This window comes from Pseudopipra pipra, chromosome 18 (assembly GCF_036250125.1).
Source record: "Pseudopipra pipra isolate bDixPip1 chromosome 18, bDixPip1.hap1, whole genome shotgun sequence".
NCBI lineage: Eukaryota > Metazoa > Chordata > Aves > Passeriformes > Pipridae > Pseudopipra > Pseudopipra pipra.
The window spans coordinates 10150646-10176976 of NC_087566.1; the positions used below are offsets into that span (position 1 = coordinate 10150646).

At 44.4% G+C, this 26331-nt stretch overlaps 2 protein-coding genes and 1 long non-coding RNA gene across 3 annotated transcripts in view; 1 reads left to right on the plus strand and 2 right to left on the minus strand.

The window, feature by feature from the left end:
- Positions 1-35: 35 nt before the first annotated feature.
- On the minus strand, positions 36-6243 carry BRI3BP (BRI3 binding protein). Its single transcript, XM_064675195.1, has 3 exons — positions 6032-6243; positions 5069-5171; positions 36-4502 (listed from the first exon to the last, which is right to left on the minus strand). Exons 1-3 carry the CDS (start codon positions 6224-6226, stop codon positions 4084-4086), a joined length of 717 nt encoding a protein of 238 aa, XP_064531265.1. The 5' UTR covers positions 6227-6243; the 3' UTR covers positions 36-4083.
- Positions 6244-12584: 6341 nt separating this feature from the next.
- Positions 12585-13409, minus strand: LOC135424203 (uncharacterized). Its single transcript, XR_010435109.1, has 2 exons — positions 13203-13409; positions 12585-13099 (listed from the first exon to the last, which is right to left on the minus strand). It is a non-coding gene; the product is annotated as an uncharacterized LOC135424203 (long non-coding RNA).
- A 50-nt stretch (positions 13410-13459) lies between these two features.
- The window catches only part of AACS (acetoacetyl-CoA synthetase), a 40109-nt gene continuing 27237 nt past the window's right edge, over positions 13460-26331 (plus strand). The window contains exons 1-4 of the mRNA XM_064675200.1: positions 13460-13714; positions 16843-16946; positions 20567-20687; positions 23590-23703. Coding sequence (XP_064531270.1) covers positions 13597-13714; positions 16843-16946; positions 20567-20687; positions 23590-23703 — 457 coding nt within the window. The 5' untranslated portion in view covers positions 13460-13596. The remainder of the gene's footprint in view (positions 13715-16842; positions 16947-20566; positions 20688-23589; positions 23704-26331) is intronic.

The window sequence follows — 26331 nt, forward strand, 5'->3', positions numbered from 1 at the left end:
TCCCACCCCGCGCAGCCTCACCAGGGACTCGCTGCTCAGTGGAAAGTCTCAGTAAACATTTATTCGAAGCTTTGCCACACAATACCATTAAGTTGATTTGTGAGATTTTTGTTCTAACAAATACTGAACTACGGAGTACACGGGTTTGGCTGGTCCGATAATAAATAAATAAAGGCATGTTAAAGCTCGGTAAAAAATGAGTCTGGTACATTTGTAGCTACTTAACAGTATTATCAGCAGAATCTCGTATGTCTCTAGGATTGTATGTCAGAAGTGAACACAGAGCATCTCTTCAGACCAAATCGTTTTCACATGAACAATTGTACAAACTTAAACACTGTGAAAGCTGATGTACAAAACGGTGTGAAATCACTACCATCAGTGCTAACAATGAGTGCTACCACAGCAAATATAACTTCTCATCAAAAGGAAAAGGTCGGTTTTTACATGTGCTGTCATCACAGGTCGGTGGAATTATCCAAAAAGTTTAAAATACATGCGGATACAATAAAACCTTTTATTTTCCAACCCAGACAAAGAGAACTCATGGTCACTTATGCCATTAGCTGCCAAATACGAATCAGTACATGAGGCAAATCACACTTAAAACACCTCTACACCACCGAAGCTAAGGTTGATACTGGTCTATTTTCCACACTGACGATGCAACGAGTCTTGGAAAAGCAAATCACAATGTGAAGGACGGGCTATAAATACAGCACTGAACTACACCAGGTTTGTACACAGCACTCTGACACCCAAAACCACTGTGAAAGCGCCACATTCCATACAACACATCTGTTATCTACAGCCGGAGGTGCTGCTGCAGACGTCAGCTCTGCAAAGATGGGAGCGCATGGAAAAACACTACAGGAGTTTCAAATATTAGGTCCTAAAGCACGCAGGTTTAAACACTCCAGACCCAACGGGATCTCCCATCCTGGACAGCCTGGAGCCCCTCCTCAGCCGGTTACACGGGGTGATGTTCTTTGCAGGGGAAGGTCCGTGAGCAGGATCCATTCCGGAGGAGCAGCCAGATGGGATATCCCCACACCCAGCTGGTCCCAGGTCACCTGTGCCCCCTCAGCGGCAGGTCAGGAGGGCCATGGCTGTGGCAGGAGTGCACAGACATCACTCCCCTCTCTGTTTTGCTGGATCCCAGTGAAAGGAGGGAGCTGCGAGGTTTGTTCCAGTCCCATCTCTGCCCCCAGCCCAAGCGAATCCATCAACTCCCAGTCTTGGTTTGTCCGTGGGTGACAAGGCAAGACCTGCCTGTCTCTGGGACGCTCCTACCAATGGCAATACAAAAGCAGTGCAACCACTGGCACGGGTTCTAAAAAACAGCAAAAACCTCCATGGATAAACTAGATGGCCCGGTATGGAAAATACTTGTAAAAGGTTATTTACAAAAGTTGAAAGAGATTAAATACAATACCACATTCATGTCCCAAAAGCGCTTTCACTACAGTGCATGTTTAAAAATACAGAGCATTTTTAAAGTATATATATATATATATATTGAAGATTAGATTGTGCTTTAAAAAATCATTACTTCTGAATTTGACTAATGTGAAAACTGAGTGCTGGGAAAAATACTGATTAAAAATACCCAATTTTATATATACCACTTTTGACATAACATTTTGCTATACATGGGATGCAAGTAAATATAAAAATACTTTTTTTCAAGCAGCAGGGTGATCAAAATCAAGAGTATTAATATAGGAGGGCTGATTTTACAAAACTAAGATAAACGATTAGAGCAAGACAGGGAGAAACTATAATCCAAATTAACTTTTATATAGTATTTTTAAAGAAATCTTTATAATAGACAACTCTTAATATATAAATGATTCAGTATTTTTAACTTCAACGTTAAATATGGATTACATAAAATACAATCTATGCAAACTGACTCATGCACATAGTCCTAAGAAGGCGATGGAGCCGCTGACACGAGCGAGGTTTGCAGACTTTGGTCCTCAGGCCTTAAATTTAACAAAACACATCAAGACCTGACAAGCTGTGCTAGTCAATTCCTAATTTCCAGGTTGGTGTTTTAGCCTAGTCTTCTGTGCACAACAGTAGGCAAAACTGAGTTTACAGGGAAGACTCTGTAATACTATGGAAAATGAGCTGGAAAAAGGAATACATTGTATTTTATATTCTCAGCTTTACAAAGCGGACTACTTGTTGCCATAGTCCTTATCTTAAGTTGCGAAAACCAGTTATTTTACAACTCTAAATGTTGTATTTCTCAATAAATGGTGTGCAGGGGGATTTACAGGTGACATAAAAAACTAAAATGGATTCCAACCGTGCCAAGTGCATATGAACTTCAACTGTGTTGAACTCAAGTGATCACCGTTCGGAGTAAAGGCCATTAACATGGATTTTAAAAATAACCCCTCATGTAAATGTCACATACAGACCCAAAGAGGTTAGGCAAGTAACACACATTCTAAGAACATTAAACTTCAGCATAAAGAGAAAAATAAATTTGCCCAACAGTTACATTCAGTTAAGCATCACATCCAGCAAAAGTTCTGCCCAATGGAACAAGAGGACAAAGGCCAAGCCGTGCTCAGCTGCCCTGGCCTGTCCTACTGGCACTCACAGGCATGGAGAGGAGAACCTCCTCATTCTTGTTCCCTTGCTTTGTAGCCAGGCCCTATCACAGACCAATTTTTTGTTGCGTTTTTTTAATGTAATTTTACGTTTAGACCCTATGGAACACAGAGTGCTTCAGCTGTGGTCCATTCCACCACTCACAGTATCAGTGCTCATCACTACGGGTCAGTGCTTCCCCTCCCTCCCCACATCTCTATCCTCGAATGCTGTTGTTCCCAGGTCAAACCACATTCCTGACTTCCTTCCCTGAGGTTACCTTTGTTTCACTGCATTTCAGCAAACCATTCCCAAAGCCAGTGATACTCTACCAAGTCAGTCAGTCCTAAGTTACAAATATAGAAATCCTGCAAAATAAAATTGCTTCAAAGCTCCACCGCTTTGAAATAGAACCGTTTCCTACACCCTTCTCATAAGGTGACTCACTTTCCCCAAAACCTAATGAGGACACAGACTTCAAGCAAAAAGCTCCTATAAAACTATTACAATTTTAGAAAAAAATCCAGATCTTCCTGAAGATAATTTATTGCCGCTTATTGGTCCTGAGAAAGCTTTAAGCAACAATACATTTGCACGTGTTTTAACTGCTGCCTTTTCTGAGAAAGTACATGGGTCCTGAGATTAAAAATCATGTTTTAGTCTATGCATTTATGCTTGGAAAATGCTTCACTGTGCAGATCAAATATGAATTACAATTTGTCACGCTACGTCTTTTCCCTCTGTGCCAATTCATTAAACCAGATTTCCTTTCAGACAGCAAATTAAAGGTCTTGAGATGAAATGCAATGAAAAAATGCCACGTGTGTTTCTCAATTCCTCCCATTGGACTGGCATTTAAGGACTTCAAATCTTCCTTCTCCCTCATTCCCCACCTCCTATTAAAAGCTATGGTGTGAATTTTTTGGCCTGGATACCAGAAAATTCCTCATCTGATACTCTATGAAAGGCAACTTCAAGGCAATGAAATAAGCCAACAAAAACACAAAAACATTCACAACTTTGAAAAAAATAAAAATGTGGACCCACAGCAGATACTTCTCAATGGAAGTGCTTGGTAGCTCGAGTTTTTTGTTGTTTTTGTTTTTTAACTTTTAAAGTGTCAAATTTGCATATGTTTAGCTCAATTTCAATATTTGAAAGACTACTCAATTTGCTTTTATAAAAACTTTACAAAAGATGTTTTTAAGTGCTTGTAAAAGTAAGCGTTTATCTACTGAGAAAATTCTAGTACTGGATAAAACTCTGAATATACAGCTGAATTTTGTAAATGTTTTTCTTTCTCCTACAAGTTTAATGGCTGAGTGTATAATCTAGATAAATTAGTCTCACACATGATGAAAAGTTATAACTTTGCACACTTTTTACCATGTGACGTTTTTGTTGCTTTGTAACTTTGAATGAGACAGTGCTTAGGAATTTTCTGGAGCTGGTGTACAGTGGTCTGCAGGGGCTGGTTCATTGCTCGCTGCCCCTGTCCAGGTTCTCAATCACCCTGGAAAGGCGGATGCTCAGCAGTCTGATCTGACTCTCCAGGTGGTCCATCTTCTCCTCCAGGCTGCTGTTGTTGTTTCTTCTCCAGTAAAATCCAACCGGCCCCGTCATGAAGTAAACGGCGACGACGAAGCAGAGCGGCAGGACGGCGTGTTCCGGATCGCCCTCGTACTTCTGGAGGATGTACACGCACGACAGGGTGAACAGGGCAACCCTCGCAATCCAGAAAAACCGACCAAACAGCATGTGCAGGAGATAGAAGAAGAATCCAAGGAAGAGAGATAGAAACCAATAGGCAAGTAAAATGGCACCGATCAGCAGGAGGGCACGGGTCGGGTTGTTGGCAATTGCTGCTGGGCTGAAATAATGAGTCAGGTTGGAGGCTGAAAAACAAAGGAAAATGTGCAGAATGTTAATGAGGGCAGGCTGCAGTGGTACAGGGAGAAACACGAGCACAGCTCCAAAAGGTCAGTCCCCCACAGCAGCGGGGTCATGGCTCTGTTTTCTAAAGTGAGGGGTAAAACTGGTTTATCCGTTTCTGGATGGACCTTCTTCAAATTACTGGCTGACAAGTTCATACTGGGGCTACAGATCCTGCTTTGTAAAAGTTATATTCTAATGGCTCTTAACTGTGTCTTTCCTTCCTCTAGTCCTCCTTGATTTCCCTGCATCATTCCTGGATGCATGAATCCATCTAATGATGATACCAAGAAATCAACCATGACTTGTAAGTCATTTTACAGACATCCTACAGATACATATAGAGAAATGGAATGGTTGAGTTCAGTCTTCTTGTTCAAAGGTACTCATAGCAAAATCAAAGCCACATAAGCAGATAGAGACACTGCTGATGGATGTTTAATGCAGCATGATAAAATGATTTTCCCATTTGCTTGTAAACACTGACACAAGCTGAGACAGTTCAAGGGTAAACAGGCATCACACTTACCATCAATTCCAAGAACATCTAACAAATCAGTCCATATTCTCCAGAATGTGTCCATTAATACATCCACCCCATTCACAAACCTCTCTGTCAACCTTGAGAAAAACTGAGAAATAAAATTGAAAATTAAAAAAATCCTCAATTCCTAGAAACATACTTTGAGACTTACTAGTCATAAGTAGAATTATAATCCATTAAGCAAGAATTGCAGGTTATTTTGTAGCCCCCAAGGGAAAAAAAGTAATTTTGTAATTTTTTTTAACTCTGTGAATCTTAAATTTGCATATTACAATTATCCTTAGTGTAGGCATTTGGGCATGTAAATGTATATGTTGGCAGCACTTAAAACTGCACTTTATGGGCTTTACTATTGTTCTGAAGTTTAGAGATAACACAATCACTAGGAATTGGTAAATCAAACCAGGGAATTAGTTTTATCGAGGAACTGCGAGATGTCCCCAGCACCACGCACAAACGTCTCAAGTGTACTCGTAGGTCAATTTAACAGTATTTATTACTTCTTCCTACTGCCTGAGGGAAGGAGGAACAGAGAATCAGGTCCTGCACGCCTGATTTCCTGCAAGTTCCTACGGCCCTACAAGCGCAGGATGCTCTGCTGATGCAGAGAGACCGGATTTCAGCCGAAGGGCTCCCCACCGACAGCGGGCTGCCCTGGCCGTCTCCCCCACCTAAAACAACCTTGATTTAGAGATTTCCCTGACAATTTTTCCCAGACTGCCGCAAGCCTCCGCTGCCGTTTCCCTCCGCGAAGCGCCGTTCCAGCCGTTCCGCCGCCTCACCCGCACAACGACGAGGCCGCGGCGGGTCCCACCGCGCCGAGGGGCGATGGGGGAGCGCGGCTGTGCCCCGACAGCCGCCGGGTCACCCCGGGGAGCGCAGCGAGGAAGCGAAGGAAGCGCGGGAGGTGTGCGGGGCGGGGGGGGAGAGCAGCGCCCGGCGCCTCACCTTCTGCAGGGCCCGCACGTTGTCCTCGCCGAAGAGGCCGCTGACGCCCTGGTAGAGGCCGCTGGCGGCGCGGCGGAGGCTGTTCTGGCGGTCGCCGCCGCGGCCCCGAGCGGCCTCGGCGCCGGGTCCCGCCGAGCCCCAGAGCAGCAGCAGCAGCAGCAGCAGCGAGAGCAGCGCCCGCCGCGCCGCCGCCATGGCCGCCCCGCTGCGCCGCCGCCGCCGCAGCGCCGCCCGCGGGACCCGGGGAGCAACGGCAGCGTGAGGGCCGGCGGGTGAGGGACGGCGGGTGAGGGACGGCGGGTGAGGGCCGGCGGGTGGGGCGGGCGGGGCCGCCCGCGCGGGGACTGGTGGAAACCGCGAAACGATCGCTCGGGTTGGGAAAGATCGCTGAGGGAACCGGGGGGAGCGTGGCCAGCGCCTAGAGGTGAACCTGCCCCTCTGCTCGGCCCTGCTGAGGCACGTCTGGAGGGCTGTGCCCAGCGCTTGGGCTCCTCTGTACGGGGAAGATAATGAGCTGCTGCAGAGAATCATAGAATCATAGAATCATAGAATCATAGAATCAGCTGGGTTGAAAGGGACCTCCGACATCATCAAGTCCAACCCTTGATCCAACCCCGCTGTGGTTCCCAGACCATGGCACTAAGTGCCACATCCAGTCTTGTCTTAAAAACCTCCAGGGACAGAGAATCCACTACTTTCCTGGGCAGCCTATTCCAATGTCTGATTACCCTCTCTAAAAAGAAATTCTTTCTAATATCTAACCTAAACCTCCCCTGGAACAGCTTAAGACCCAGCCCTCTTGTCTTGCTGTTAGTTGCCTGGGAAAAGAGACCAAGCCCCACCTGGCTACAACCTCCTTTCAGGGAGTTGTAGAGAGTGAGGAGGTCTCCCCTGAGCCTCCTCTTCTCCAGGCTGAACAGCCCCAGCTCCCTCAGCCTCTCCTCACAGGATTTGTGCTTGAGTCCCTTCATCAGCCTTGTTGCTCTCCTCTGGACCTGCTCCAGGACCTCAATATCCTTCCTGAACTGAGGGGCCCATTGTATTTTATCTCAAAATCAGGAATAACACTATTTTTCACTTATAATAATTCAGGTTGAAATCTCCCTGTGCAGCCCCCTCACCCCAAAAGGTCTATTCAAGTCTCTTGCTGTGTCCAGCCTGCCCTGGGATTTAACTTCTCCCAGTTCCCAGATTTAACCTCTTCCACCATCCCATCTGTCACAGTATTTATCCAGTTTCAGGTGAAATTTCACATGTAATAATCCACATGGCAATTTTTTTTCCCTACTGTAAATCAAGGCTTACAGTGTCTCAATTTAGGGTCATTGCTCTTACTGACAGAGCCCTGGATGCTGTCAGGCTTCTTTGCCACAGGGCCCATTGCTGTCTTGTGATCAACTTTCTTGGCTCCTCGATCCTCTCCCATGGACCTTTTAAATTACTCAGATGTTGGGGCTCTGGAGACTTGTCACAGTCTTTACAGAATACAGAGAGATGCCTTTCCTGCATGGGTATGAAATCTCCTCTGAGGCGATTCTGAGACGCAATCCCCAAATGAGAAGGGGAATACAGAACTCTCATGTCTAAAAAAATGACGTCTCTCTTTCCGGTACTCTATCAACTTCACTTTGAGGGATTCTGAAGGATGCTCATGCCCTTCACCCTCGAGAAACTCTGACTCAGATGAAACACCAAAATTCAGCACGTTTCATGGTGTGACTCCCCCTTCTGACAGGTTTTGTGTTGATTTTTCCTTACTAACCAGGCTAATAAAGAAACAGCTGGGAAGTGTAAATTAGACAATGTTATCAAGTCCTTCTGTGTAGTGAAGCCTAAGCAGGATGTTGGCAGAGTGAAGTAAGAATCCCCAGGAGATAAAAGAGCACTTCATTGCCTTCAGAGCACATTCTGATTCATCACTGATTGACAGGAACACAATGATTGCGATATAAAAATAGATCCACAGGTCTGTAGCGTAGATTCTGCACCGACTGGTGACGTGAACTGGGGCAGCAACTGTTTGCTAAATTGCCCAACAGTAACTTCGAGGCATGAGGGATCCTGATGTCCTCCACAGAGCTTCTTGGTGAGCTTGTGAAGGTGTAGGCGGCCCATGCTCATGTCTGTGCACCACTCAGGGTGTCTGCTCTGAAAATTACAGGGCAGATCTCTGCTTTTACTGGCTTTTACTGGCTTTTACTGCTTTTACTCCCCTTCCTGGGGAGTTCTCGCAGAGTCAGGGATGCAGCTTGTAGCTCTTCCAGTCTCTGGAGTAATTTGAAGTATCTCTTTTCAAATTTATACCCCATGTTCTCAATCTTTAAAGCTCATGGCTTGGCCCAAGCCTGGTAGCTGAGTAGTTGAGTAGACATCTAGAATAGAGACATCTCTGCTATGGCCTTTTTCCCAGTTTTAGTCTGGCCAAAACACTTATTTTCACATTTAGCAGACTGGCCTAGACCTTTCAGCATTTATTTCTATTTGGCCCTGGAAGGGTTGGGCCCAGATCCAGGAAGGTACTTAGGATCTTACTTGATTTCAGTAGGGTATAGATTTTTAGATTTATAAATGGTGCTTTCATTCTTTTTTAAGATGGCCCTGAATTTGCTGATTTGTTAATCCCTGTGTATATTCGGAAGTCTATCTCATGCTCTCCCAAAATGGGTTGGCAACTGATGACAGGCATTTCTGAGGTTCTTATGAGGTTTCTGGTTATCTGCCCTCAGTGTCATGCTGTGCTTATACTCTGAACACACAGTAAATGTCAGCTTCTGGGGCATTTCCTGCATCTAAAGAGCCCTACAGTACAAAAAACCAGAGGTAATTAACTGTCATGAGTGTTGTTTTCTGTGCCAGTTATAATTCTTCAATTTGCTTCCAACTGGCATGGCATTCTCTGGGTCCCTTTGTGCTGTTTCCGCTCCATTGGGTCTTATAATGGAGAATTTGGGAATGTTGCTGTTTCTCTACCTGAGTTTCCATCGTGAGATCCCTTCAAAATCGCTTCTGCAAGTGCCTGTTGTTTCTTTCCATCTGCTCTTTACAGAGTTTCTGAGGCCTGTGGTAGGGCTGGTTGCCTTTGGAGGCTTGCACTCAAGGCTGTCCTTCACACGACATCAGGATATTTTGGGAGTCTTCCTAGTGTTTAATTGATTTCCTGATCTGTCTCAGTGAGCCTATTTCAGGTACGTTCAACTCTCCAAATCCACAGCTCTTATGAAATTGTGTGGTATTTCACTCTTCTTGTTTAAATAAATGAAATAGCGTCTGCTCAAAGAGTACATTGCGTCATGGTATGAAATATTGATCTCAGCCACACTGAACCTCTTAGTGAGGACAACTGTGAGGTTTCCAGAAAGATCCTCTGGTGAGGGTCTCACTGCACAGAAGAAGAATGAGTGTGCTTCTCTGTTTCCTCATCTGCACTAGAAACTGTGTAAGATGTCCTACTCAAATAGAGGGATTTAACAACAATTTGAACTGTATTTAGAAGAAACTTAGACATCTGTTTCCTAGATGTCTAAGTTTTAGCAGATCATAGGGCTCTCTCTTTTTAAATCATTGTAATGCTGAAAAAAATGGCATAGCCTTAAAGAAAGCCAACCGGTGTTACTGTGGATCAGTTCTTAACCTCTTTTTTTTTTCCTGTCTTTACTACTCACAGTCTCAACCTGCCATAGCTGATTGCTTTATGACCTCTTGTCATTTTAAGCCTTTTCATGTCCTCCCTGCAAGGCTTTTCTTGCAGTGTGTCACTGTTTCTTTTCTTATTTTTTTCCTTTCCCTTTTCCTTTTATTTTCCGCTTTCCCTTTCCTTTTCCTTTTTTCTTTTCCTTTTCATTTTCCCTTTCCTTTCTTTTTTATTTCTTTTTCTGAAAATGCCTTAGATTTTGATTCTAGTTACTTGTATCTGATACCACATAGAGGTTGCAGAGATCATGGACATCAAATGAGCCAGAAGTTTCTTATTCTTATCCAGACTTATTAACCAGCTGGTGCATGCTCTGATTATAGGATTTTTTTACAAAAACTTTCCAAAATCTTTATATTTCCTAATCCAGATGTTGGATCAATGGATCTTGGTCAGGCCTCAGCATACTGCAGGTATTGCCACGAGGTATTATTACAAAACTTCTGTCTCACAGATCCCGGAATTTTATCACTCAAACTCCCAAGTGACTTCAGGTTACCTCAGAGACAATGTGGTAGTGCCATCACCAGTGTTATTACTGTTCATTGGCTCTGAAGAATCTTTTGAAGGGCCCCTAATCTAATCTAAAGCAGAAAATATGATCTCATTTTTAACCGTATTACTATTAGCAGGCATAAAGCAAGGCTTAAAAAGATTTGAAAATGGTCAATTCCAGTTAATCTTATTCAGGCTATTTTCCTCCAGCTCTCCTAATCTAGTCTCCAAACTAATTGCAGTAGTCACTGCAGTCCTCCTAATGCCCATTTTCTCATTAAAGATTTGTTTAATTTTCCTTCTTCCCATTTTTCCAAAGTCACTTTTGAAAGAGGGAAAAACTGCTTTGGATAAAGCAAAGCTGGAATGGAAGCAAGGAACCTGGATGCATAACCCACTCTAAGTAAGGATGCAATAGTAAAACTGCTGTTAATAAGATAAAAACACTGTCAGACTTTCCTAAAACCCCTAGTTTTATCATCAAATCCCAGCATGCCCTTTCCTCCCTGAGCTGTGACTGTGTCAGTCCTTCTTAAACACCTTTTTCAGCTCAGCGAGAGGATTTTTGGGTCGCTTCTCAGGTAATTTGGCTGCTCATTTTCTTTTTAGAAGCCCAGGTTGCTCTGGGTGGGGGAAGGCGGCTGTTTTGCTGCTGCTTTTAGGAAGAATTTCTTCCCAGAAAGGGTGCTTAGACATTGGAACGGGCTGCCCAGGGAGGTGGTGGAGTCACCGTCCCTGGAGGTTTTCTAGGAAAGCCTGAATGTGGCACTTAGTGCCGTGGTCTGGTTGACAGAGTGGTGTCGGGTTGGACTCGATGATTTCAGAGGTCTTTCCCAACCTAACTGATTCTGCGATTCTGTGCATTTTATCTTAAAACGGGCAACTTTGGCATCTATTCGGCGCTGAGGGGACCGACGGCGGGACCCCCACCCCTCCCTCCGTGCGGCATGAGAGCCCTGCTCCCATTGGGCACACCTCCCCCGATCCGGCCGCTCATTGGCCGGCAGAGAGAGGGGCTTGAGAAAGCTGTGCGCCGATTGGTTCTCCTTGGCGTCGGCTCTTCCCCCGCGAGGAGAGCGCGCTCTGGGCTGATGTGGGGCCAGGCACGCCGCAGCCAATCAGACGCGCCGACGTCACGGCCGCCGTGCGCCGTGCGGGATCCGTCCGCGGGGCGGGGCTGCCCGGCCCTGAGGGGCGGCGGCGGGTCACGGAGTCACGGAATCAGTGCATCGATTAGGTCGGAAAAGACCCCTGAGAACATCAAGTCCAATCTGTGACTCAACACCACCATATCAACCAGACCGCGGCACTGAGTGCCACATCTGGTATTTCCTTTAACATCTCCAGGGATGGTGACTCCACGACCTCCTTGGTGGTTCCAATGTCCAATCACTCATTCTGTGGGGAAATTATTCCTGATGTCCAAGCTAAACCTCCCCTGGTGCAGCTTGAGACTATGTCCTCTCATTCTGTCACTTATTGCCTGGGAGAAGAGACCAACCCTGACCTGGCTACAACCTCTTTCAGGGAGTTGTAGAGAGTGAGAAGGTCCCCCCTGAGCCTCCTCTTCTCCAGGCTGAGCCCCCCCAGCCGCTCATCAAAGGACTTGTGCTCCAGACCTTTCACCAGCTCTGTTCCCTTCTCTGGACCGGCTCCAGCACCTCAATGTCCTTCCTGAACTGAGGGGCCCAGAACTGGACACAGCATTTGAGGTGTGACCTCACCAGTGCCAAGCACAGGGGTCAGTGGGTGGCCTCATGTCCACCCTCCTGGGCTGTGACCCCCTTGGGGAAAGAGTGGTGGGGGTGCCTTGGTAAAAATGAGGAATCACAGCTTTGCTTCCAGTCCTGTCCAAAACCTGTCCCAAAGCTCACCTGTACCCCCAGAGCAGGGCAGGCTGTTTGTCAGCCGGGGGTAAATGGTGTGGAGGGGCTGCATGAGGTCTGAGGTCTGTGGTGGGGCAGGAGGCAAAACCCTCCTGGCTGCTGCCCTGCATGTCCTGTACCAGTGTTGTACCCACACAGGTTAACACTCTGTCAGTGTCATAAACACCTTCACAAACACAAAGGGTTAAAAATAAAAGTCACAGAGAGATGGGTTCTCCAGCCAGTTTCCCCACCACAGGCTGTGGATCCCAAGGCCGCTCCTGTCCTGCCTTCTCCCTTATCTCTTGGCAGGTGTCTGGCTGTGGATTTCACACTTCCATTGACCTCTGAGTGCTGCCAAGGCAAGGGAGGCACGACAGGCAGATAACGTGTCCCCGTTCTACCCCAGCCTCCTCAAGGCCTATAGCTCTGGGGAGAGTTATTTAAAAACATGCCAGATGTAACATCTGTCTCTAGGCAAATAAACTGTGGATTGTTTAAATCACGTTTCCATGGTCTCCACATTTAATAAAGTACTTGCATTCTGGTAGCACAAAAATCTAAATGACATTTAGAGCAAGTATACGATCTACTACATGTATTTTACTTTCATATACAATATGCCTGTATATAATCTACCATCAAACTCCCATCTTTTGAGTCTTCTATGCATTAGAGGCGAAATCATAACCTTGAAAATAAGTTACATAAGCAGCACGGATACCCCGTGGAATCGTTTAGATTGGAAAAGATCTTCAAGATCACTGAATCCAGCAGTGAATTTCACATAGTTAAGTGCTTCATTAATACCAATTCCTGGCTGAAATCACCGTGACAGCCACTAGCAGAGGTCACACTCGGAAAGCAGAGCAGCAATAGTAGCTTTTAATCCAAGGTGCAAGCTGTGTAGGCAGGGAGCGTTACACAAGCACGGCTGGGATGGTGAGGCCATGGAGAGACGCGTTTCTTGCCTCATTTTTAGGTCAAAGACACTTGTTGCGACTTCTTCAGGCGTCCCTGGGGGAAAAAAAAAATTAATAGAGCGGCGGTGATTTCTCAGAGATCCGGTGAGAAGCGCGAAGCGATGGTTCCTCCCGGTGCCCTCACGGCGTCTGGTGACCTTTAGAGGTGACAGGGACCGAGCGCCGGCTCCCGAGTGTCCGGCGCGGCCGCTCCCCCATTCATTCCGTGCCCGCGCTCCCGGGGCGGGCGGAACGGGTGACCTCGCACTGCCCGGGCGGGCACCGGCCCGGCCCCGCCGCCCCTCCCGGCCCCAGCTGCCCCCGGTCCCTCCCGTCCCCGCCGCCCCTGGGCGGGGCGCGACGCCCCGCACTTTTTTCCCCGCGGCGGAAGGTTACGGAGTGATGCGATCGGAGGCGCCTTAAAGGGTGCGCGCGGAGGAGGGGCCGCAGTCAGCGCCGAGGCGAGGCGGGTGCGGGGGACTCTCGGGCGGTGCCGCCGTTACCGGAGCCCCGTGGGACGGACGGTGCTTGTCTCGCTCCTCTGCCGCCACCATGTCGCGTGAGCCCGAGATCATGGAGTCGCAGGTGATGTGGGAGCCGGACACCAAGCGCAACACCCACATGGACCGGTTCCGCGCCGCCGTGGCCAGCAGCTACGGGATCCGCCTGGGTGAGCGCAGGGCGGGGGCGGGCGGGCGCTGCTCTGCCTTCTCCGGGCTGGCCTCACTGTGGGGCCGCGGTGGGGCTGGGGGCCATCCTCCTGCCCCTCAGGTCTCGCATCCCTTGGGTGCGCGGGCACCCCCCGGCGCAGGAGGGTCACAATGGTCCAGGCGGGATGCTCTGCTGGAGCCTCGGCCGGAGGCCTCCGGGGCAGCATCCGCTGAGTGAGAAGGTACGTGCTGGTGGGAAAGGCAAACAGCCTTATCTGCGCCTGGTGCTGCGGCTGGATGTCAGCCCAGGCAGCGCCGGCATCGCTACCTGCGGCGGCTCCCGGTGTGCAGGGAGCTGCTGGGGCCAGGAGCAGCACTGGGGTGACTTGGTGTTTTAAAGGGATGTGGGAAGGCGGGATCACTGCCGCCATGGCTGGGAGGTTAGTGTAAGCCTTGGTATGATGCTTTAACGACATAGGTGTGTGAGGTTTAAGTTAAGGCCATGTGCATCTTTGATTAGGGAGAGTATGTTTTTGTAATATTCAGGTATGCTGGGAGGTGAAAGGTGATGCCTAAGCTTGTTCAGTGGTGGAAGATAAGGGTTTTTTGCTATGTATCTGCCAGAGTTTGTGAACTGCGAGCTCTGCTTTGTGCTTGTTCAGGAATACCTGTATGACTGTAAATAGGTGCGTGTGGTTCTTTGACTTGGAAACAACGTGTTGTCTTTGGGATGAGCTGTGCTTTGAGCAGGGGTTGGACTTCCAGGGATGTTTTCAACCCAGAACATTAGTTTTTCAATGCTTGCTGACTGTAGGTCATGTCTCCAGGGTATCAGTGGTTCTGGCTGTGTGAGCTCAGCCACATCATGGATGAGGTGAACTTCAGTGCATGTGTGGGTCAAACCCTCCAGTTCTGACTAGCTTGTTTTATGGTGTCTGCTCTTCCTAAGTGTTTGAGGGCCAGGTTGCTTGTGTAGCTTTCCTGTGATCACTTGTCTGATGGGGGATGAAAGGAATAGTTTTGGTAAGTGACCTGAAAGTTTCAGTCCAGTGTAGATGTCAGTGGTATGAGCAGAGACATTCTGGAGTGGTAGCAGTGTATATAGTGATTCCTGCAGTTCATGTCCAGAAAACAATTCCTCACCTTGATTGCTATGTAGGTAAGCCAGGTCATTATTTTGACTGCTGGTGATTTCCCCTGGGAAGGCAAATGTATAGTGTCTAACTCTCCTGCTGGATAGGAAGCAAGTTACTACAGTGTTTTAGCCAACTCCTGAGTGAAATGTGATGTAACTGGTACTCATATGATCAAGAGTGAATGCAGTTTCAGATGGGCTGCCTGTGTTTATGGCTGAAACAACTAGAACTCTTTTCATCCCACTTTGAAGTGGCTTTCTCCATTGGAAAGTGGATTGCTCTGCATATGTAGAAACCTTTGTCAGCCTCCATTAGATTTGCACTGGTGTTCACTGGCCTGAGTGCTATTCAACAGCGAAGAATGGATGCTTTATATAACCTTAAGATGTGGACTCTCTGAGGAGAGCTAAGGGCAGTATAGCCCTTTAAGCAGCATGGCTCTGCCTGGCCCTGAAAGTGTAGTAATAAGATGCAATGTTTAACTGCTGAGTAACAGGCTTGTGCCCTGAAGGACTTGTGTGCTGATGCTTATTTGGAACAAACTGTATAGACAAAACAGAACAAACTGTTCATACTGTGAGAAACCAAATTAGTGGTGACTTGAACCTTTTTGCATTTATCAAATTATTTGGAGCATGTGGTGCAGTTTGGTTTTGAAGGGGGAGATGGCAACTTAAGCTCTTCATGGGTAAAGTTTTATCTCCACATAGCTGATGTGTGATGTGCAGGATAGTAACTTGGGTGGAGTGTAAAAAGGGTATGTAGGAGTCTGGGATTGAGGCAATATGTAGGCAAAACATGATTTATGGAGAAGTCTTTGCCTTTGTGTCTATGTCAGTAACACCTATGGAATAATCTCACACTGATGGAAAGGGTTGAGGTGGAATAAAATGTTCAAGGGATAGACTGGGTGAGAAAAGTGCTGTAGTGGCCATGTGTAACAGTGCAGAGGTAGTTCTCAATGTTTTTCTCTTATAAAGCTGGAAGGTGTCCTCTTTGTAGGAAGAGGATGCAAGCTGGCTTCTGAAGCAATTGGCTGGATAACAGGATGACAAAGCAAAGCTAATTGGTGAAAATGCTTCTGAGCGGTTTAGCTGAAAGCATCAAATAGGGCACACAGTTGGCAGAGCAGGCAACTTATTCTCACTGATGGCAGATATTCATATTTAATTGGTTGTTGGCACAGCTTCAGACAGCATGGACATGATGAGGGAATGTCACTTTCAGGCTGGTGATGTGGCATCAGCTTCAGTTATTCATACTTAGAACTGTTTTACACACTGAATTTTGGTATTTAGTTTGAGTTGTGGGGTTTTCCTATGCATTCTTCAGGTTACTTCATTGGTCTCACAATCATGTAAGACTTTAAACATGGAAATGAGGAGTTTATTGCTGGGTCATACTTTAATATCTAGCTGATAAACATCTTGTTTCACTTCATTCATGGTTTTTCAGCATGAAAAATAAGATGTAGACCCTCTGACCCCATATTTACTGGAAGTTAGGCATGCTTCCTCTAACAGTCCTGTTGATACTACAGCTGGACAATGAGTGTCACATAATCCCTGTGTCACTGAGCTCTCAGAGGTCTTTGGCCCCTGACTAGAACCATACAGCAAGTGTCTCTTCTCAGGAAGTCTTGTTTATCTTTTGCTGTGTGAACATATCATGTTGATATGATAAGGGAGTGAAAGTGTCAGCAGACGGGACTCTGGCCGTTTGATCTTCAGCTGCACTGATGTAGGAGGAAACAGAGTTACTAGGAAAGGTTTCTGTCTCTGTGGTGGCAGATAGCTTGTAACAGTCAGGTGAAGGGATGCCATGTGTTCAGGTTCAAGTAAACTCTGCTATAGTCACTTGCCTTGAGCTGAAGTCATCTACTCTGTGTGGTCAGATTTATCTTCCTGCTTGTTTTAGCCACAAATTTTCTTTATCCAGGACATCCCTAATTGTAGTTGGTCTGAATTCCTGTAATTATCTGCATAGTGCTGACACGTATCTATTACTTCCAGCCAACTATGATGACTTATACCAGTGGTCAGTGGAATCCTACTCAGACTTCTGGGCAGAATTCTGGAAGTACAGTAACATCGTATGCTCTCGCCTGTATGATGAGGTAAGTTGAGTGTTTATCTTACAGTAAGTGCAAAACAAACAGGAAATAAAGTGGTTTCACACTCGATCTTTTGACCTCTTCTTTGAACTCTTGCAAGTGATATGAGGAATCTCTTAGATGTATAGTCCTGAACTTCCTTGTGTGGTGGATGGTGGTGTTCTGTTGCTGGTATGCTTTAGGACAGTGAAATCCTCAAGTTTCATTGTCCTAAGTGTTTCTGCTGTAGTGTCCTCGTGTTCATGTGCTTTTGCACACATTATCATTCCTGGCTTCTTGTGAGGAGTCTATGAATACCTGTCTTCTGCTTTATCATCGTGCTGGTAGAATATCACCTTGGTTTTGTAAAGGCTGGCGTGCTGTCAAGTTTGTGTTTGACTTCCCTGAGTCAGCTTACCTGATAAGCACACCTGTTACTCTCTGGCTTTGTAGAACTGGTTTTGGAAGCTCTGCAATCAGGCTTGAAATAATTCTGAGGGAATGGTAGTGGTTGAACACTGTCACAGTGCAATACTAGAGTGTGCCACAGAGTTGCTGTGGGATAAAGGTGACTCTGAAGCTCTTGCAAATGGAGGGCAAAGCTGAAGCCCTTTTATAGTCCTAGTGTAAGATATCAATATCACCTTGTAGTTTTCCATCTGAGGAAGGTGATGGATTGATCACTTCAAAAGATTGATGCAGTGGAACTTTCCTGGGACTTAGTGGGGAGGACTAGACTTGTTTCTTAATCCCTGGAGGCCATCTGTTCCAAGAACCCTCAGAGTACTGGCAGTCCTGCAGAAGGGACTGGTAAGTTTCTTTTGAGTTCTCCTTCTGTTTTATGAATTTCTGTACTGATGTGATAGATCAAGTGGTTCTTCCTGCCATGAAACTGCTTTTTCAGGTGTCTTAATGTGACTCATCCTTTAGAAGAGTGAATTCATCAAGAATGTAAGAACTAGCCTGCTTTGAAGTGTATAGTCTGAAGACTGTAAACACTTAATCTTTACATTTTCTATAGATGGTAACTCAAAATCTTGCCGGGTTGAATTTGGGTACTGTCTATTTTCTCTACATATTCTGTGCTCCTAGCAAGCCTATCCTAAATTTCCACATGAATTCAAATTGTCTTGAGCAAGCAGTTCAGAGCAAACTGGACACTTGCTCTCTTGCCTTACAGGACTGGTACTCCTGGAAGCCAGTCCCTCCAGATGCCAACAGTGGCTGATGCATTGGAGGGAAACTGGAGCAGGAGATGGTGCCCTAAAAATGGATGTTTCCTGGGGATGAGTAGCAAGAAGATGGGCATGTTTAGAAAGGCTTTAACTAGATTTCTTGTGAGCTGCAGGCCTGTGTTGTAGTGGTCTTGCTGTGATGTCAGGTCTTGAGAGAGGAGAGGGAGGGTCAGCTGATGGACACGGACTGCAGAAGATACTGAGTCACTTGTTATGGATGTTGGTGTTTGCCTTTCCCTCAGTGTCAGCTTCAAGGCTTGACTCCATCTTTGCTGACTTGCTGTTAGTCCTTGCCATTGGTCCATTTCTGTTGTGTGTCAGGAGGAAAGGAAGGTCACAGTAATTGAGCTGGTTTGTGGTAGCTAAAGAGCTGAGAAGCTTGATATAAGGTACCTTACAGCTTGATCCTGGCTGTCTATTGCTGTAAGCATTATGCTTTGAGGTAAATAAGATTTTTCATGAACCAGAGCTAACTCCTTTGTTCCCAGCCAGTGGAACAGTTTATACTTGCACAGGTAATTCAAAGAAAAAACAATAAAATGTTTACATTTTATGTTGTGTACATATAATATGAGCAGCCAGTGTTTTACTTAAAACCTTTACTAAGTTTAAATATTTGATGTAGACATGCTGTTGTAGCTCTGTAGCAATTGATATCCATGTCACTTGTGAAAAGAACAGGGGTACTTGCAGTGTGCAAAGCTACAGTGACATGGCAGCTTTGGCATTGGCTTGTCAGGTTACAAGTAGCTGATTTTGAATAAGGAATGTAGAGTCTATTTCTTTTTGCTATGAGAAGCACCTGACAGCTGTTTATTGGTTCTGTGGAGGGGCCTCTAAGCCAGAGATCAGGTTGTTCATATCATATCACAAAGTACCACTACCAAAGACAGGGTATTAACTAGGAGTCATAAGTGTTACCTGGGGAGAAAATACTGGAGCATCAAGTATTATATGATTTCAGCACCTTGTGCTAGTGGAGCTCTTTGATGCTTTTTAAAGGATTTTTTTTTCCCACTTCAGGAAAAAGTAGTTATGTTGGATCTTGTCCTGGAAAATGTTGAAAACATTCTGCTCACTTTTCTTCAAGCTAAGGAAGTCATAAATGAGTCAGATCTAAGAGCAGCTTCTAATTGATGCAGTAATATATGTTAGTATATAAAAAATATTTCTGCAGCCTGAGTTGATAAAGTGTAAATGTTAGAACTCAATTTTTATTTGTTAGGAGCGAAGAAATCTACATGAGTTCCCACTTTTAGGAAATACATTTGAAATAAAGTAATGCAGTAGAGCACTTGCACATGAGCTTTACCTTGGCTTATAAATTAATTTTAGGATTGCCTCCAGCAATACATACACTGCCCATCTCAAAGCACAAAACCATTAGGTTTTCTGGAATGGGAGGTATTTTGAGCTCTGCCTGGCTTTCAGAAGAGCCTTTCAATTGATTTGAAGGAATGCTGTTTTTATAATGTATGTGCAGTCCACGAGAGAACCTGAGGGTATAAACTGAAGCTTTCAAAAACACAACTATAAAATAAAGTTTCTATTTAAAGATTTCAAAATACATGTGCTGCTGAGCAGTGGTGCATTTTGGAAGGAGTTTAGACCTTTGGAGCTAATGCTTAGGGGCTCTTTATACTTATTACTGTTTTTAAAGGTATAGTCTTAACTGTGACTGATCAAGGGGTATATTAGTACTTTGAGGCTTTATAAATTCGAGATGGGGAAGTTATTTCAGCTCAATGTATTTTTGATGGCTTTTCATTGCATTTTTCAGTTCTTTGCATGTCCTAGTCCTAGATGGGGAGTTACTTAATATTGGTTTATTATGTTGTTGGACCCTCTTCATTCTGAAGCATGGAGAATTGGGTACATTTGACTATACAGTTCATTATTTTGAATTACCATTGTTTGAGTTCCTGGTGTTGGTCTCTCTACCCTGTGACTCATGCTGGGGAAGGGTGGGTGCTCACACCTTCCTAAGAGGCAGGCTGGGGAGTAAGTCTTGTGAGAGAGTTTCCATATACTGCAGCTCAGCCCCTGTTTGGGGTGTTCCCAGAGGCTAAACCCCAGTGGTCACTGTGGTTTGCCTGTGCCTTGTGGTCTGGATGTTGTCACAGTGGTTTGCTTTGCTTGTGTGTTAAAGGCTGGTCCAAAGGTAGAACTGTTAGCAAGGAACTTCTTTAAGTTTAGTTGTAATGACGTATTTGCTTGTGACAGTTGACAAATAATTAATCTTTCCAGGACAGTAATTCCAGGATTCAGTGTCTGTCTGCCATCTCTAAGCTGGGAGAAATTATTCTTGCCTAATGCAGTCTAAAAAGAACTTGGAATTAATTAACTGATTTCTCTGAAAAAGAAACTTATCTTAGAGTTTTCCAGGAATGTATTATGTATTCTTTCCAGGTGGTCGATACATCCAAAAGTATTGCAGATGTCCCGGAGTGGTTTAAGGGCAGCCGTCTGAACTATGCAGAGAATCTCCTGAAGCACAAGGACAATGACAAGATTGCACTGTATGCAGCAAGTAAGAAAAAATCACTGCCTTATATTTATTTACAGTTCACAGGACTAGGCCTTGTGAAACAGCTCTGATGATTGAAACCTTGAAATAAACTGGTTTGGGTGAGGAGAAAAGAGGGTAGTATGATCAGTAACTCTGCACAATCTGTGACACAACTCTGCAAAAAACCCCAGCAATGTGCTTTTAACAGCTACACAATAGTTGTGCATCGTGTCCTCTGCTAAGGAGCTGCAAGACTCCATTGTTCATTGTTAAGCTACTAAGAAGCATCACTGCTTGGTCAGTCTTATGATAAGGATTAGGTCCAGCAAAGGGGAAGCTCAGAATACAGCTCCCTAAGGAAGCACTCACACACCTGCACAGAAGATAATCTCATCTAACAGATTAGAATCCAGTTTTTAAAGTTACCAAAGTCAGCAGACAATAAAAATCCCTTCTCTGTATCTCAACATTACCATCCTTATGGCTATGCACAGATTTTACTACACTTTAATCTTCAGTGTAACCAAAAAATTAAGACAGAGTTTAGTTTTCCAGACAAGTGAAATTGCAAGTCCCCCATGCACGTAACTGTCCTTTCTGTATTGTCAAAAGCAGAGTTAATTCATACCTACACCCCATGTAGTCCTTCGTATTCCTAAAATAAAAAGCACAGGAAGAGGGTGGGAGGGACAATATCAGCAACAGTGCCAAAATACTTCCTGAAGGCAAGTGTTTATGACAAATGTGAAATAATACCTCAAATACTGAGTGCTGCTAAACACAGCAGGACCTCAACTACCTTAATGCAGTTGAACACATTCTAAGAAAACTTCATTTCGTCTGCCAAGGACTTTCTGTAACTATCTGTATTCCCAGAGCATGTTTGATTGTGTAGGTGTTGAAAGTCTTAGTTTATGATTTCAGATACATAGGAATCAGTTTTACATGTATGTTGCTCTTCTGATAGCTGTTTAAAAACAATGGATCACATAAGTATTTCTTCAGTAGTAAATTTATAGCAGTAAACCTACTTAAATTCTTATCAGTTGCATTTCAGAGGGAATGGGGAAGTCTGTGACCCAGTTTTGGTGTAATAAGAATTGATTTGGTGAAGTATGATAGAAATGAGGCTTGTAAAAGGAAGGTGGCTTCAAAGTGATGGACTCATTGCTTTCGGAGTTGGAGATCATTATAAAAGCTTCTTATGTATTATTTAATGGAGGAAAAAAAAATCAATGTAGGTAAGTACATCTTGTGGAGCACCTGAAAGCCAAACATTGATTAGTAAGCTAACTCTAAATGTATGTAGAATTGATGTGATTGATTTGTTAATGTTAAAAGCTAAATGTTCAACTTGAGAAAAAGTGGAGTTAAATATTGTCACTTCGAATTACTGAAGGAATTATTATCAGTTTAGTGAATTACTGTGTTTGACATGTGGTTACATTGTCCCTAACAAGAAGCAAGATCTACAGGGAGTCATAGGTTGTACTGGAGATTCATACTTTGTCTCACATAATCACAGGTGATGACACCAAAAAGAGCAAAATTATTTTCTAGTTGATTATTGAATCAGTACTGGAGTGAACACGTTGGTTCATCTGTGGTGAACAGACTTCCACCTGCATTTCTTTCATGACCTTCTGCTGTGTTTAATCTTCTTAAGACCTCTTAAGTCAGAGTATTTTTTGTTAACCCCATGCTGCTAGGTCAGAGTGGTGGTTTGGGAGCCTGGTTTCTGTTCCCTAGGGATGAGTCTGTGGGAGCAATGGGGGTGTTCTAGAGCACAGGAATGCAACTGTAACTTTCCTAAACAATTTCACTTGTCACTGGTTCCTGCAGTGAGTCCTTTTTGTGATTCCCTTCTCCTGGGGCCTTAATCATGAAGCAAGATCAGAGTCCCATTTCCTGTTGTTCTGTGGGAACACAAACTCTGTTGGCAGTCCCTGCTCAGTTTATGAACTACACGTTATGTGGACTTCTGTTGTTTTGCATCATGACCTGCTCCCTTGCTCTATAAGTCCAAACTTATTGGTATGAAATTCTAAGAAGGCAAAAGATTAAAAAATACTGTTCCCTGCTTAAGGCAATCAGACTGATGGCAGCTGTTCTGCAAGGACCAAGTAGCAGGGTATGCAGCTCACCTTTCTTGTGACATCCTTGGCATATGTATTTCCCTGAGAAGTCCTGGATACTGGAAACAGGACAGGCCAAGTGGTTTGCAGGAGGCACATTGAGGAAGTACAGGAAGGGACTTTAAGATGACAAATATTCCCTTTCATAACATTTAGATTTGTTCTTTTTGTTTTGCAAGTGATTTATTAACAGCTTATGTAACATCTGACATTCAGTACAAAAGTGAAAACACCCTGCAGATCCTTTCAGAGATGAATTGAGTCCAGGTTAGTTTGTTTGCTTTGTGCTATGTTGGCAAAGACAGGTGTTTAAAAAACATATTGAAAGTCAGGCCTGTATGTGCATGATTTTCTAGTTAGTGACTTACTGTAATATAACCTAAACTTGGCAGCTGGATTCTGCTTCCTAGAGCTAATGAGAGAACTGAGCAAAAAGGGAAAAATGATGTTATTTCTGTGTTAGACATTAGCCTTGGTGAGTGCAGTCTATTTACCATGAATGCCCTTTGAGCACACAGGTTTCTCCAGTGAATATTTTGTGGTTTTTGCAAATGTATCTGTTTTTAGAAATGTCCTTGTGCCTTTCGAATGAATACCACTGATTAATACTTGATTCCCATTAAAAAGAAAAGCAGAAGAGGAACTTAACAAGCTAAAAGTAGAAATATTAGTGGAAACTCTTATCTTAAAGTTGCTTTGTATTCTTCCAGAACTAATTGTTTGTACTAGACTCTGCTTATGTTACGATACCTAATTTCTGACTGGTTGTTTTAATTTTCTTTCCTCAGGGGAAGGCAAAGAAGAAATCTTGAAAGTTACTTTTGAAGAACTGAGACAAGCTGTAGCTTTGTATGCTGCAGCCATGAGGAAGATGGGAGTAAAAGCAGGAGACAGAGTTGTTGGTGAGTAGGTTTTTTTTAAGGGACAGGAGGTGGAATTGTTTTAAATATGCAAGTGAGTAGTTGAATTATAGAAACCTGAATATGAAATACTATTTCACAGAAACTTTCTAAAGAAAAGGCCCTTATGCTGCTGTATTTACATTTGTAAGAAATATACTTCTAGAGGGAAGGAACCTGGATTAGCCTGCACGTTCTCTAGCACTGGAGGGGGAAGGAAAATACCTCATTCAAAACTTCACTAAGGTCTGCTTCATAAACACTCTGTGGAAGCAGAAGTGAGAGACTTTGCATCTCTCTGAGCCTTAACTCACAAGGTCTGGCATATTTAGACAGGGCAATCTGGGAAATCATGGTCTCAGGTTGGTTGTTCTGGTGCCAGCTGGCAATTCCTGACCCTACAGCCCTGGGTAATCTGGTGCTCTGTGAACTGCAGGTCTTGAGGAGTGGACTTGTACTGCCTTCTCCCACCAGGGCCTTGGGGAGGAATCTCCTCTGAACAGCTGGTGGGCAGTAAGCCTTCAAGTCATACCAGTGTGAAGATCAGTGGTTAGAGCCCTGTGATCCTTTCAGTATCTCACCAGATACTCTGCAGTCATAAGACTGTGATGTAGATTTTTCTCTATAAACAGTTTTTTGTCTTGTGGATGGCTTGTACAGTCCAGGCATGGAAAGGGGTTACTCAGGCTGGTCTCAGTTCATTTATTTCTGAATTGCTGGTTTTGATCTTCCAGCTGAGCTGCTTCATCTCTACTTCATGTGCTCTGTAATTCTTTAGTTTTCTCAGCATAGTGCCAGTCAGAACTGCAATATCTTTGAAGGTCCTTGACTCCTACCTGGAAATTCTGGTGTGTGTATCCATCATACTACTGGAATCACATGTTTTTGAGCAATACTTGGCCATTATCCCAAGTATGTGTAAATTCTTATGTGATGCAAACCCCAAGTGATGAAACTGTTGGTTTGTTTTCTGCATGTTACAAACTTGAACCTGTATCTTGAAAACCAGAAGGGTGTGTTTTTAAAGCCATAAGTATGACCTGAAAATGTAAAATAAACTCAGAGCTCATTTCACACATATGGTATAAGTATTCTCTGGAACTGGTAACTGAGCACTTAATTATCACAGCTGGTGGCTTGGTTTTTAACACAGAATTAGAGATAAATCCTTAATTGGGTATGAACCACCCAGTGAAGTTGAGGCTTGTCTGAGTGAAGACGAAGATGCTCTAATTTCCATCTTAACACTTACCATGTTCTTATTTGACCACTTGTTGAGGAGCAACAGAGTATGTACTCTGTAGCTGGAGAAAACATGCTCTTGAAAACATAGCTGTAGTCTGTGCTGCTAATTATGCTATTATTATGACTTTAGTAACAATTCCTTTTAGTTAATGACTATCTTGTTTAGCACGTCTGCCTGGCTGCTGCAGGGACCAGGGATCTGTGTGGAGTGGGGCCCCTTGATCATTTCAATAGCTTAAGCATATCTTTATGAACAGCTGCAGTTGGTTTGTGGAAGAAGTCTGGCATTGTAGGCTTGGAGTCCTTACAAAGCCCTGTACTTTTGGTAACAAAAGAGATTAATGAATCTAGGCAGCCTCTTTTCCTTAAAATCACAGTGTGGTTTTGGACTCAGGTAGAGCTTTTTACATTTGGAGTCTTTCGTGTGTGTGTTTTCTTCTGGGCAATTTTTTGCATTCTGCATTTTTCCACTCTGCCCTCTTACCCTGGCTGGGGAGACTCTTTTCCTTGTAATCCTCAGTCAGAGGAATCCGTATCAGTTGAGCTGTTGCGCAGTTCCCGTTCTCTCCCTTCCCCTGGTGCCCCTAGTCCCGTGCTCCTGACTCCCTGCTTTGCCTTGGGCAGGAGCCCACATCTAGGGAGAGCTTCCCTGTGAAAGAAATCCGGTGGGATTTTTGACAGTAATCCCATTATTTAGATATACACATATATATTTCTTTGCATTGCGTTTCAACTTCTTTCCTGTGTTTCTCTCCTATGCCAGAGGATACCAGCAGTCCTTGGAAGAGCTGAACTGTAACATTGCAGTCAGAGACTGAGGCTTCCCAAAATGAGTTGGGGAAGATGCTTCAAGTATTGGGTGGGAAAGTTTGAGTCCTATGTCCTTTTGTGGTATCAAAGGTCAGGCTCTCTGAAGCTTGCCAAAATCCACTGGGACTTAATTTGTTCCAAAATTTACAGCAGATGGCAGAGGGAAGGGTGATTCTTCATGTGGCTTATAGCAGTAATACAGGGCATGCTTCTACTGCTTCTGAAAAATCAGCTTTTAAATAGAAGGGAGATATTCTATTAATTTTATTCCAGCTGCCTAACACTTAGCAAGCCTGTCAGGTTCTGATGCCCTTTAACACTTTCTCTTAACATCTTGAGCTGTTAGAATCACACATGAGAGCTTTTTAATGTTCTTTTCCTGTGGACTCCATCCCCATGCTCTACTGCCTCTTAAGACAAGACTACTTTAACTTTTCATTACACTTAACATATCCCCTAGTTTGTTCAATACCAGTTGTGGTTGCATCATGACAGTAATAGTGTGTTAAAGTTTGAGGTGGGTGACTGTGGGTGGACAGGCAGTGGTGTCAGCACTCTTTCAGCTTGTTTTCATCC

Coding starts and splice junctions, on each gene's coding strand:
- BRI3BP (XM_064675195.1), bottom strand. CDS start 6,226: ATGGCGGCGGCGCGGCGGGCGCTGCTCTCGCTGCTGCTGCTGCTGCTG. Junction 5,172..6,031: donor ACGTGCGGGCCCTGCAGAAG/GTGAGGCGCCGG, acceptor TTTATTTCTCAG/TTTTTCTCAAGGTTGACAGA. Junction 4,503..5,068: donor AGATGTTCTTGGAATTGATG/GTAAGTGTGATG, acceptor TTTGTTTTTCAG/CCTCCAACCTGACTCATTAT.